The 14,289-nt window shown below is 34.2% G+C and overlaps 1 protein-coding gene across 1 annotated transcript; it reads left to right on the forward strand.

Annotated features, from left to right (window-relative positions):
- The first annotated feature begins 66 nt into the window (after positions 1 to 66).
- Positions 67 to 6,822, forward strand: LOC108200525 (protein SIEVE ELEMENT OCCLUSION B-like). Its single transcript, XM_017368706.2, has 12 exons — positions 67 to 319; positions 1,283 to 2,253; positions 2,521 to 2,616; positions 2,695 to 3,140; positions 3,239 to 3,345; positions 3,772 to 3,989; positions 4,187 to 4,282; positions 4,361 to 4,812; positions 4,912 to 5,021; positions 5,113 to 5,255; positions 5,344 to 5,835; positions 5,910 to 6,822. The coding sequence occupies exons 2-12, from the start codon at positions 2,158 to 2,160 to the stop codon at positions 6,528 to 6,530; spliced, it is 2,877 nt and encodes a 958-aa protein (XP_017224195.1). The 5' UTR covers positions 67 to 319; positions 1,283 to 2,157; the 3' UTR covers positions 6,531 to 6,822.
- The last annotated feature ends 7,467 nt before the right edge of the window (positions 6,823 to 14,289 follow it).

A 14,289-nucleotide genomic window follows, 5' to 3' on the forward strand; every position in this document is an offset into this window, starting at 1 on the left:
TAGAACAACTAAGGTTGTCTACACCATACTGTTGTTATCAGAAATTATATGATGTTTATGTTTATGTGCACGCAGTGCTGTTTGCATCTGGACCAGCTGGGGGATGGGAAGGGGTGGCAAAAAAGTGTTCCCAGAAAGTAGATGGGATTTATATGAGACCATGCAGGGCGTGTTCACCGGAGACTATGGCTCACAGCTAGATCATGGGGTGGGGGTCATCCTACGCTATGGAACAGCAGCTGATGGAACTAAATATTGGACCTGAATGGGAAGAACAAGGTTAAATCATATTGCTGGGTGACGTCGATGCAGAAGACAGGTTTGTCCTTTAGCCAAACCTTCCTACCTTGTCAAACTAACTTCCTATAGGCCCTTAATGTCCCTTCAGGTTTGTACTTTAGCCAAACCTTCCTACCCTGTCAAACTAACTTCCTATAGGCCCTTAATGTCCCTTCCAAGGATGAGATCTAAAACACCATCAGCAGGACAAAAAAAAAATGATACCCTTCAAGATCCCAAGATTTAGAAGGAAAAAACTTATGAAATTCTGGGATTTTGTGATCAGTGGTGCACCTAGGATCTTAACAGACTCATGGTTAAAATGGATAACTATCAATTCAATCTTTACAGATAATCTAACATGAAACATGTAAATAGTAGACAATTACAAACAAAAGAAAAACCTGAAAAACAGCTCCATAAATTCCCAACTATAGCAAAACAAATAAATATTTAAAACTAATGGTGTACAAAAGAAACAATATTGTAGGCGAATAATTTTTACAATACTCTTATTCAGCAGTGTGATTAAACAGTACATTTGAACTAATATCATAAACTTAAAAATATGAATATTTTACAAATTTCATAAAAAATTATTAAATATTTTTAGATTATTATTAAAATCTGAACTCATATAATCAGAATCAAAATAATATCATAAACTTTCGAGATATCTGATTAATATTTTAAACTATGTTCATACATTTTTTAAATTATATTTTAAAACATACATCTTTAAATTTTATTTTTAACTTGTAATTCTAAAACAAAAATAGATTGTGGCTAATAATAGCATCTTCTAAAAATAAAATAGATTATTTTCAACAATCACAAGGATCTTCCAAAATACCGTAGGATCACTTAATATTTTAAATACCGTAGGATCACTTAATATTTTAAACCACAAGCATTACAAGTTAAGAGATTCAAACAGACAGTAGTTAGTATTACTTAATAAAAGTCAATACTTCAGTTCAGATTCTCAATTCTTAAACACAAGGTACTGGATATTCAACCAAGCAGATAGCAGCGAACAGCCAATTAGCCATTATACATCCCCCAGCTGGTCCAGAAAGTAGATAGGATTTATACGAGAATGCCTGGAGACTATGGCTCAGAGCTAGATCATGGGGTGGGGTTATCCTACACTATGGAATCAGCAGTTGATGGAACTAAATATTGGACTTGTGACATACTCCGGTTATTGACTTCATACATCAAGTAAGTACTTCCAGGAAATAGTGTAGGATGCGGTCCAAAACTGACATGCAGAGGCTGTTGCACGCTGTTTTGGAGGATCAATGGGATAGAGGAGTTTCCTACCTGGTCATGCACATACAGAGAATAGGCAGCAAGCAACGACTGTCTAATCTGGGGATGCAATTATATCTGGTGTTGTCATTGACTTTGCTGAAACAATTTACGGGACCAGTGCTGCTGATACTGAGTAGCATGGTGGCATCTGTTCTGATTCGGATGTGTAGAATGTAGTAGAGATCCATGTTGAGAATCCAATTTATTAGTAGCCTGCTCAGAGTAAAAAAATGAGTTTATCATTTCAGACACAGTAAATCAAAAAAAAAAAAAAAGGGTACAAAAAATGAACCTTTTGTTCCTCATTTGAAGTTATTCCCTACAGGCATCTACATAAAAAGCTCTTAGAGATTCTCCTGCATTCAAAGCAAGGTACCTGGTTCCCTTGGACACAAAGTGCATACTTAATGAACACAATTTGCAAAATAAGTAGCATGGTGTGGTTTGCTTTGATGGAAGCAATTGTAGCGGCTTGGAGTGCTAGGATGCAGCAGGCACGGGATGACAATGTCATGATGAACCTTATCCTGAGTACACATTCTCCTGTTGATCGTGAATATCATGTCCAACCTCTCTTTCTTATCATTGAAGATGTCATGCACCGTGCCAAGGCACCCCTCCTTGGCACTATACTTTCCACCACTCTTCAGATACAGTGTAATATTTTAATACTTAGAAAATTGTATTTTCATGTATAAGACACAAGTCTGCAACTCAATCAGTAAGATATGTGTTCGTGAATTCCAATGTTTGCTGAGTGCACCTTTTGCGTGTTCTTTCCCATATCTTAAGTCATCTGTCTTTGTGAGTCCAAGTTTAATTTCAAATGGTGTGTAATTTTTTTTCAGACTATACACATAGATATATATCACAATGGTAGATTTATAAACTGACTGAATTTATTCTCACGATTTAATTTTTTAGGCAACTCAGGCACATTTGGACGAGAAAGCTCTGCACACGTGCTTCTCTGACATTCTTAAACTTTTAGCAAACACTATTAAGAAGATTTCCAGTGAGGTAATATATAACCATTATTCTAAATAATGTTTTATTTTATGAATTGTACATATTTTAAGATTGTTATATGCTATATAGATAACCTGCAGATGTTCTGGGGGAGGGGATGCACATGTAACAACAATGTCACTCTTGAACACGCTCTCAGTCTATCCTTGGGAAGTTAAGGTAGTGGTAGCCTTGGCCGCTTCCATTATGATCCATGAAGAACTTTGCCTGGGAAAGCTTGACGACGTAAAGCCTCTAGCCAAATCAGTAGCACACCTCAAGCATCTTCTAAATATAATGGAACAGGCTGAATCTTGGAAACCAAAGTTTGAGTCACTTGGTAACCTGATCAAGGCAGTGCATGATCTAACAAAGTGCATTGTGGATTTTAAGAGCCTCCCATCTCAATACATTAACCCGGACACCCCAGAGATGGTCAGTGCCAGTGCTCATATCCCAATAGCCGTGTACTGGACCATCAGAAGCATTGTAGCTTGTGCATCTGTGGTTCTTAATCTTAGTGGCAGTAGTCATGAGTATGTCTTTTGTGTTTTTTTTTATTATATATGTTGCAATTTGCTCATGCATGTTAAATCGGTCAAAATTATAATGTGGATGCTGTTTGATTGATTAGGTACATGGCCTCGACAACAGAGGTCTGGGACTCTAGTTTGGCTCATACGATCAATTTCATACACGGACACCTTAAGGCACAATTGTCTCTTTGCCATCAGCACATTGGTATATTTCTTATGCATTTTATCTTTCTCTTCTTTCATTTTGTTTGCTAATTTGTATATTTTATCATGAGATATAATTTATACTGTGGAAATGCTTTTCAAATATTAAAATTACTTTACAGAAAAGGACGCCATTCACTCAAATTTACTGAAACTTCAAATGATTATAAGGAATTGAAAATTTTATATGAATTCATCAACTCAAAGTAACTGAAATCACAGATAGTTGAGCATAAACGTATTCGGCCACCAAGTATTTAAGGTTTTTAACTTGAAATTACTAACTAATCAGCTGCACGTGTCACTTCCTCCAAAGTTAACTTTACTGTACACAAAGTGCATAAAGTTGAACACATTTTAGTCCAAAATAAATGTCGCTGTGTGTTTTGCTTTAAATACAAATTTAGTAATTGGCTTTTAATGGCAGCAATTTTACTGACTGGGAGTGCTAGGATGCAGCAGGCAAGGGGTGATCGGATCTTGTTCTCTATGTCAGATGACAATGTCATGATGGACCAGATCCTGAGTACACATTCTCCTGATGGTCGCAAATTTCATGTCCAGCCTCTTTTTCTTATCATCGAAGATGCCATGCACCGTGTCAATGCACCCCTCCTTGGCACTTTTTTTCCTACCGCCCTTCAGGTATTCGTAATATGTACTTAGACTCTATTAAGTGCACAATTTGCGTGTTCTTTCCAATATCTTATGTCATCAGTCTTTATGAGTCCAAGTTTAATTTCAGAGGGTATGTAAAAAAATTTCAGACTAAACATATATAAACACCACATTGGTTGATTAATAATTTGACTAAATTTATTTTTCACAATGAAATTTTCCAGGGAACTAAGGCAGAGTTGGATGAGAAATTTCTCCACAGCAGGTTTCCTGACATTCATAAACTTTTAGCCCCCACTATTAAGAAGATTATGTGTGAGGTAATCTATAACCAGTATTCTAAATATAGTTTTATTTTATGATTTTTACAAATTTTAAAGTTATTATATGCTTTATAGATAACCTGCAAATGTTCTGGAGGAGGAGATGCGCAGGCAACAACAACAGTGTCACTCTTCAAAACACTCTCAATCTATCCATGGGATGTTAAGGTAGTGGTAGCCTTGGCAGCATTTGTTATGATCCATGACGAGTTTTGCCTAGTGTCACAGCTTTGCCACACCAACCCTCTAGCCAAATCAGTTTCGCACCTCAAGCAACTTCCAGATATAATGGAACCAGCCGAATCTTTGATACCAAAGTTTGAGTCACTTGATAAACTGATCAAGGCAGTGCTTGATCTAACAAAGTGCATTGTGGAGTTTAAGAGCCTTACTGCTCAGTACATTAGCCTGGACACTCCGGAGATAGTCACTGCAACTGCACATATCCCTATAGCTGTTTACTGGACCATCAGAAGCATTGTGGCTTGTGCATTTATAGTTATCAACCTTATTGGCATTAGTCACGAGTATGTCTTTTGCTGCTTCTTTTATTTGCTATGATATGTGGCGATTTGCTCATACATTTTAATTGATCAAAATTATAATGATGTTGTTTGATTGATTAGGTTCCTTGCCTTGACAACAGAGGCATGGGAATTGTATAGTTTGGCCCATAAGGTCAAAAACATGCACGCCCACCTTAACAAACAATTGTCTATTTGCCATCAGCACATTGGTATATTACTTGTGCATTTGTGTTCAAAGAAATGATTGTTTGCATCATTTTTACATATGTAACTCCATAATATTTATTTATCAATTATCAGCTAGGAAGAAACACGATGAAGCTTATAGAACATTTGTTCGGCTGCTTGAAACACCTCACTTTGACAACACAAAGTTCCTCAAGACTTTGATTTACCCCAAAGACGACCAGCTCCCACTGTTTGAGGGTCATACCAAGAGAAGGGTTAGCTCTCAACTCTTATTGATCTGACATGATTTTTGAAAAATCAGATGTAACTAATCAAGTTCTGACGTTATATGCATTCAAACAGGTTAGCATCGACACACTGAGAAGGAAGATTGTACTGCTTTTTATTACAGAATTTGACATATCCGAAGAGGAGATTCTGCTTATTGGTCAAATGTATGCCGAAGCAAAGGAAAACCAATATCAGGCCGAGAGTAATTTTGAAGTTGTCTGGCTTCCAATCACAGACAGGTCAGTTTCATGGAATGCAGAAAAGCAACAACAATTTGAAAATACACAGAACTCAATGTTGTGGCCATCTTTGCATCATCCGTCTATGATGGATCCGCTTGCCATTAAGTACATGAAGGACAACTGGCACTTGACCAAGAAGTCTATTGTTGTAGTGGTGGATGAACAAGGGAAAGTTGTGAACCTTAACGCCCTCCATATGATGTGGATTTGGGGTAGCGTGGCTTACCCTTTCACTAGCCTAAGAGAAGAGCAACTATGGAATGAAGAATTATGGAGAATTGAGCTACTGGTAGATAGCATTGAACCCAGGATCTTGCAATGGGTAAGACAACTATGCACCATTGTTGTATTTAGTCTTACAAATCAACTGATATCGGACCAAATTTTCTTGTGTAGATCTATGATGGAAAGTACATTTGCTTGTACGGTGGTGAGGATATTGATTGGATCCGCAGGTTCACTGCCACAGCGCAACCAGTAGCGCGTGCTGCCAATATCCAGCTAGAGATGTTATATGTAGGCAAAAGCAACCCGACTGGAAAAATTCGAAAAATCAATGACATCATTGTTGCTGAAAATCTTAGTAATGTGTTGCCAGACCTGGCCTTAATCTGGTTCTTGTGGAGGAGGCTGGAGAGCATGTGGCACTCCAAAGTGCAACATGGGAAATCCGCTGAAAATGATGAGATAATGAAAGAAATCATGATGATGATGTACTTTGACGGTGGTGATCAAGGATGGGCAATGATCAGTCGAGGTATGGAAATGGCTAAAGCGAAAGGTGAAATGTTTTTGGAGAGTTTGTCTTTGTCTGAGTTTGATGTATGGAAGCATGACTGTGAAGAGAAAGGTTTTTTGGCAGCACTGAATGAATATTTTAAAAAGCTTCATACTCCGCAGCATTGTCATCGTTTTACACTTCCGGGATCAACAGGCAGTGTTGAGGATAAGGTGTTATGTGCAGAATGTGGCCGTCCTATGGAGAAGTCCACCACGTACACTTGCTGCACCGATTAACTGCAAATATTTAATAAGCAAGTTACCATCACAAGATAATCTTAAATATTTATTTGAATAATTTTATCGTTAATGTGTGACTTTAAGTGGTTTGCCCGCAGTTTTTCGCTTAACTTTTGGCGTAGTTTTTTGCTTAACTTTTAGAGTGTTCTTGAATTTTCCAATTGTACTGCTTTTTCTTTTTTCTATTAGAAAGGAACTGTCACCCCTGTCAAGGATCAATACAGCATGCAGTAAGACATATTAGATCTTTGTATACAAAGGGTCGGTCCCTGACAAGCGATTGATACAACCATCTTTAAACGTTTTTTACGGAGTTTTTATGTGAGGTTTGATAATTTACTGTAGTGTTTTTATATTTCAACGATAAAGAACGTAGGAAAATGGTTATAGACAGTCGATGGTTGGTGCCGCCATATGTAAATGCGAAAAAAATTGACAGAGTGAATTATCTTTAATGCTCGAGAGTATTTTGCCATGGTCTTTATTTTAGTTGTAACCCCAGCTTGACTTGGTTCAAGACTTGAAATATGTTTCAATGCTTCTTCATAGCTGCCAAGGTCTTCAAGTAAGATTTTTAATTAACACTCATGCCTCCCGTCCTCCTTTGCAACATACATTTCATGCTCATGGTAATTGCCAGCTCGACAGACCCTTAATTCTGTTTCCACATTCAGCTTATGCTAATATTTTAGTAATTTGGTAAAACCATTTAACAAAAGAGTTTTACATGATTTTTCAGAAAACCAACAATATGTGCATGATAGAGCCATTAAGAAGTGTCAAACCTCAAAACAAAGACATAGTTTACAAGCAAATTCAAGGATGAAACCAGACTTAAGTAAAAATTCCTACACAGATAAAACCTTTATCAAACTCCACACGTTCTACCTGCAGCACCCCTTCACCAGCACACTTGGTCACTCCCAATTCTGTTAGGATGGTAACCTATGCCACGCAAGGTGAAGATGTTGAATAGGTTGTCTTTCAAGTGTACCAAAATCGGCCCCTGTGTCGCGAACTTTTGAGTAAGCCTGGTAGTAAACGCCTTTGTCCAATTCATAGGCTCTAAGAAACACACCTTCAATCCAATAAATTGTCTTATCACCTAAAACAGTAACTGGGTTGATCCCATACGGTAACTCTTTTCGAATCCGCTAATTAAAATAATTTCAGCCTCATAATGAAAAGCATAAGGGCACGATAACCGGGATATAGGCTCCTTCAATGCCTTCCATTCTTGATGATATCCAGGCTCATTCGTGTCTAGAAACTCGGCATATGGGGATTCCTTGAAAGTCTGTTTGTAAGCTGAAACCCCTCCAAAAACATATATTTTCCCTCCTATTCCAACTACAGCAGGAGATACTCTAGGCAATATCATATTGCAAAGGAATCACTTAATAGTTTTCTTTGGTTTCAGCATATTGCAATTAATAGTTTTGAAAAATACACTTTGCAGTCCCAGACTTTTAATCTGTAGACACTTTGCACCCTTTCCGTTAATTTCTGCCGTTACTATTAACATTTGCAAGGGCATTTTGAGAAATTTAATTATATTTAATTAAAATCAGATTTTTATTTAAATTTTCTGATCATCTAAATGATATTTTTCGGAAAAACTTAAAGAACGAAAGTTGTAGAGAATAAAAAGATCTTTTTAGAACAATAAGGTTCAAAATTTAAATAATTATTTAAAAACGATTGTTCATTTTTACAAGATTGCTAATTTTTGAATTTTTTTAGAATAATTATAAAAAGAATTACGAAAATTTTGAACCTTATAGTTCTAAGAGGATCATTTTATTCTCTACAACTTTCGTTCTTTAAGTTTTTACGAAAATATCGTTTAGATGGTCAAAAAATTTAAATAAAGGTCTGATTTTAATTAAATATAATTAAATTTCTCAAAATGCCCCTGCAAAAGTTAACGGTAACGGCAGAAATTAACGGAAAGGTTGCAAAGTGTCTACGGGTTAAAAATCTGGGGCTGCAAAGTGTATTTTCCAAAACTATTAAGTGCAATATGCTGAAACCAAAGGGGTGCCAATTGCAATTAACTGTATATTTTATTAAAATAAAATAATTGGCGCAAGAAAGTACTATTCCCGTCCCATTTTAGTTGTCACATTTCTATTTTTGTTGGTCAAATTAACTAATTTTTTACCAAAGATTATACTCCCTCCGTCCCAAAATAGTTGTCACATTTCTATTTTTGTTGGTCAAATTGACTAAGTTTTGACCAAAGATTATAAGTCGATCACTCATTATTTTAAAAACTGAAAATTACATCTTAAAGTAGATTAAAAATTATTTCTGGTGACATATTTTTTTTTTTATTTTGTCAATTGATAAAATATTAATAAATTTCAATCAAAATTTAGTCAATTTGGTTGGCACGAAACCAATGTGACAACTATTTTGGGACGGAGGGAGTAAGTCACTCTTTCATTATTTTAAAAAATTACATCTTAAAGTAGATTAAAAATTATTTCCGATGACATATTTTTTTTATTTTTTCACTTAATAAAATATTAATAAATTTGGGTCAAACTTTGACAACTAATATGGGATTGAGGGAATAGCTCATAATAATTTCAAAGATGTTCCATTTTCCCTCAATTAGGTGCAACTAGTTCAGAAGCCGCGCGTTGCGGCGGCCTATAAAAATTATATTAATGATTCAATATTAGTATTTGTAGAATAAAATAATTTTGTGGTTGTCTATAAAAAATATATTAATGTTGTAGAATTAATATTTGTAGGATAAAGTAAATTTATATTATAAAAATCTTGATGTAATACCAATACTAATATATAAAATTGCAAAATTGGTCTATAATTCATGGTGAAAAAATGAAAATAAATTTGTACACGTAATTAACAATTTAAAGTTTGATAAAAAAAACAATTTAAAGCATGACGAATCTTAATTTCGTTTGTTTTTTTTGAAAAGCAATCATGTTCTTACATTGTCATAATCCTCCAATTTTTTTGGATTGATTGTGCACAAAAACATCCAACTTAAATCTGTGAGATAGAAGTCTATAATTACCCTCTTAAAAGTTGCTTGAACGGAACAAACAGATATTGCATAAATAATGTTTTCCTGTATACAAAGTAAATCATATAAAAATTAAAAACAAACATGTCCGATGAACAAAACAAATATTATAAAAGAATAGCCAACAAACATACATCACTAATAATCAATTTATTGATATCAAACGTCAATATCATGTCAAGACTATATTCTTTTCCCGTGTTTGGATTTGTCGACTCCAATATAACGGTCTATATAACTACCTTTGCTTGCAACAACCTTTATTTTTTTAATACTGTATGAACAACCTTCACTTATCGTTACAGAAAAACAGCACCTCCGAGTTAGAAATCGAGCAAGAGAACTATCACGAGAGGGAGGTAGGTTTGTGGTATTGAGAGAGAGGAGGTCATGTTTAGATGATCTAAAACCCTATAATCTATAGGGGTATTTATAGGTGCAGAGAGACTTGTATGCTATTCTTTCCCATAATTAAATAATCTGAAACAAAATCAGATTAAAACTTTCAAACTACTATATTCCATAAATAATCTGTCTTTTCCATAATTAAATAATCTCAAACAAAATCAAATTAAAACTTTCAAGCTACTATATTCCATAAATAATTTGAATCAAAATCAGATTCTGAAACTTGCTTCTAATATACCCGAAATTAATAAAGATAGTTCTAATTTTTGATATTTTTCATCTAAAAATTCCAGAAAATTAGAAAAATAAAACGGAGCGATGTGAGAAGCGCCACCTACACGCCCCTCGCTTCTCCTATAAAGTATATTGATGTACACTTGGCAGCTTCGCACCCTAAAAAAAATCCTCCCTCGACCTTTTTTTTTTTTTTTTCTAGCCACCCTCGGGGCTTCCGTCAGTGGTGAAAAATCCCAAATTAGTTGTTTTCTTATTTTGTTCTTGTTTTCAACAATACTCTTTTTTAGGAAGAATTTTTTTATCTTTCGAGATTATCTTTTTACTTGATAATTTTTTTTTAGGTGGGATTTATTTCCAATTTATTTGGGTTTTGTTTATTTTCTCCTTGTGAGAACCTGATGTGGGTTTTCGGTGTGATTCGATTTCCACGACGTTAGATCCGTCGGATTTTCATAAGTTTGATTTAATGATAAAGATTAATATAAAATTGCAATTACGATCGATAGCTAAAACTGGTTTTGAAGGTTTTGGTGAAGGCGATACATGTACATATATCAATGTCAACAAATCGTTTGATTGTGTATTCGTAAAAACTAGATTAATCAGCAATAATACGATTTATTTTATGTTTGTTTGATTCGATTGTTTTTGTAAATGCCGTATGACTTTTTATTATTGAATTAAATTTTTTTTTTAACACAATACATCTCGGTGCATTTAAAGAATATTCATCTTTTTGTGTACATAGTAAAAATATTTTAAATCAGCAATCATAAAAATGAACGGATTTGTAATCGAGAGATGCTTAAAATTGAGATAAAACTACTTTTGGGCCGTACATTCTTGGGCTAGGGTACAGCACTGGGTTTATTGACAGGTTGGGTTTTTGATAGAGTTGATCAGTTTGATCCAAATCCAATTAGATAAATTCTTAAAGCAAGATATTATGATTGTTGAATGTTTAGATTTATATTTATTTTATATTTTAAAATAAATACTCCAATAAAAGTTAATTTTAATATTTTATTGATAGAAACTGAAATTTAAAATTTTATATGAAATTTTATATATTAATTGTTAGTGTTTCAAATAATGAACGAGAGCAAAATGTTAATTTATGGAATTTCAATTATATAATATATGGACCTGGCTTCTTCCTCAGCTTTTCAAATCATGTCTTGGTTACCCTTGTTTTTTAATTTAAAATACAGGGAATTCATCAAAAATACTGTGCTTCCATAAATTTTTTGTAATTTTAATTTTTCAAAAAAACATTTATAAAATCACTACTTACACCTAGATGCAATTTTGTTCATCTGATTGGCAACCAAATATACACTAAAGTGATTTTCTTTGATTGAATTGGAGTTATTTTCGTGTTATTTTGGTTACATTTGGTTTCAACGGTAAATTTATAACAAAATTTAAAAAAATGAGTATATTTTTCAAGAAAGAATCCGTCCAGAATGGTTTGAAGTGCCATTTTCATTGTATTTAAAGAATTAAGTTTTGACAGAATCTGAAAATTAAGAATCCGAAGCTAACATAAAATACTCGAACTGCAAAACAATAAAGAAACGAGTTGCAAAGTGGCCAACCGTGCGACATTGCGAAACACAAAAGCATGCACGCATTAAGCATAGATGCTCCATCCATGTCCTTAATTTAATCACCCAAATCGCCGATTAATTAAGCTTAATTCTGGAAAAATACAAAAGCACGTAATCCCCAATAACAAAAATAAAAAACTGCATGTACTAAATGTATAGAATAGTAAGCGTTTTGTTGGGTAGCACTCCAATTCTGTCTCCAAATCTTTGACCACTTACGGGCTTTGCACTGTTTGGGTCAAAGCGAGGAGTAAAGATTCACGGACAAAATCCGTAAACTAAAAAGAAAATTAATTGAGGAACCCCACAAGTGAATAGAATAAACGCTAGTGTTTGGTATTTTCAAGACTGTTTTTTGTTACTTTAGTTTTTTGCCAAAACGACAGAGAATCTATATCCCACTTACCTGCGAGCTCTGTTTCACTTGAGCTTTACTTAGTTGTTGGGATGCACTCTCACTTATGGTATGAACAAGTGAGAGTCGGGTAAAATAAAATGTTGTCAAGTGCTGAACTCGATTGAATAATTGCAAGTTATGTTTTGAGTCAGATTTACTTGAGTCATTATTCAAAGTCGAATCTCGATTTCATAAGGTGTGGAGAATTTGAAAGTGATACGTCTGTAATCTCTATATCTCTTTCATTTATTTATAATTTTTATATTACTTGACATATATTTGAAGATATATATAAATAAGATTTTTCTATTATGTATCAAAGCAACTCTTTTATTTTCAAAAAATAAAATAAAAGATTTTTATTGATGATAATTTTTGTGGGATCATCTTTATTAATGAGATTTTAATCCATAGAAATCTGGCTACGGTTCACAAAATGATTATCATGAGCACACACTAGAATATCCGTATAAAATATATTTTCATAACTTAATTTTTTAAAAATTTAATTATATAAATCTTTATATATTATAATTTTATTTAAAGAAAAAAGATCAGAAAATTTATATACGGACATTATTCACCTTCATAAATCTACCATCACCTCAAAATCTGTGAATTTACTTTAAAATATGTAAATTTCAGCAACGATTTTTTTGATACCGGTTTCCACGTTACATGCAGCAAAATGAAAAATTGAGAAAAATAAATTATGATTGCATTGAACTAAATTTGAGCGGGACATGGAGGTAGCTAGGAACAATACGAGGTTTGTTATGAGTTTGGTCCCGGCCATTTGTGCCTCCTCGTGAACGACTACTCTATCAAACTGTGCAGGGCCCCGGGACCACACCAAAGGCTTTCTGACAACGTGGCAGGTACTCAGGTGGGCCACGTGTCAAATCCCCATACCATCTCAGGTGTAAAGAGTTAAAAGACTGATGCACCACTGCACCTGACATACAAATAATGAAAATTTACACATTTCTGGCATCTCAAATCAACGGTTGTGGGTTTTTAAACCGTTGAACACCGTGTTAGCACCGGAATCAGAATTTAAAATTAACGTATATTTCAAGAATAATATATGTTAAAAAAATTCAAGAGCAGATATGCATCGTACTTATATATTTATATTTATACAATATTTTCGAGTATGATATACCAGTACAGAATTTTCGACTAGGATATACCAGTACAGTACAATATTGATAAACCAATTTTATCATAAATTAAAAAGACGTTCGTATGACAGATGAGAATGAGAATGAAGGATATGGAAATGAGGTGTGTGAGGAATAATTTGCTCATTGAGTGGGATAATTTCCCATTGTATAATATTTATTAACCCAGAAGTTATTAACAAATAGATTTGAAATTCTGGTTCTCGTTGACCCGACTCGTTAATCATGTTCCAAGCGTTTCATAAGTGTAAAGAGAATCCAATGATGTGAAAAATAGTACAAAGGGCAGCTATATTGGCTTGAGAGTTGAGAGTCCAGTGATGCATGGAATGGTATCTCTCAAGGTCAAACCAATCCCCTTGCAATATATGCAAGCACTGGCACTTGGATCAGTAACTCAGTCCACTTTATATTATTACTGGTGTGTTTCTGGCTTTTACCTCTCTGTCATGCACCCACTCATTCACATGATGCTCTTTCACTCTCTAATCTCTGAGTATAAAACTCATCTTTTTATCCGCTGGATGCTTTTCCGCTACTAACTAATTCAACCACATATATACAGTGTTTGAGTAACCAATAATGTGTTTGTTTGTGCGTGTTTAATGTTTATTCAACGTAACAATACTTTTTACTTAACTCTTCGGTTCAAATAAATTTAAGATTTATTGTAAAACCAAGTCTTGAATTACAAACCGGAACCAAACTAGTTAGGATTAGTTATCTTGTTCCCTCAGTCACTGTTGCTGTTGAGCAAAATAGCTTAAATATCTACTACTAGTCTTCCAGCAGTGATTTGATTGACTCATAGACAAGTTCAAAATTGGATGTTAAAGAGAAAATCAAAAGATCGATACTA

The sequence above is a fragment of the Daucus carota genome, chromosome 9 (assembly GCF_001625215.2).
Source record: "Daucus carota subsp. sativus chromosome 9, DH1 v3.0, whole genome shotgun sequence".
Classification (NCBI taxonomy): Eukaryota; Viridiplantae; Streptophyta; class Magnoliopsida; order Apiales; family Apiaceae; genus Daucus; species Daucus carota.

Bases quoted from the DNA above. Each gene is read 5' to 3' on its own strand.
- LOC108200525 (XM_017368706.2), top strand. From the start codon at position 2,158: ATGTCCAACCTCTCTTTCTTATCATTGAAGATGTCATGCACCGTGCCA. The intron at 2,617-2,694 runs GTAATATATAAC...TATGCTATATAG, and splicing joins TTAAGAAGATTTCCAGTGAG to ATAACCTGCAGATGTTCTGG. The intron at 3,141-3,238 runs GTATGTCTTTTG...TTGATTGATTAG, and splicing joins CTTAGTGGCAGTAGTCATGA to GTACATGGCCTCGACAACAG.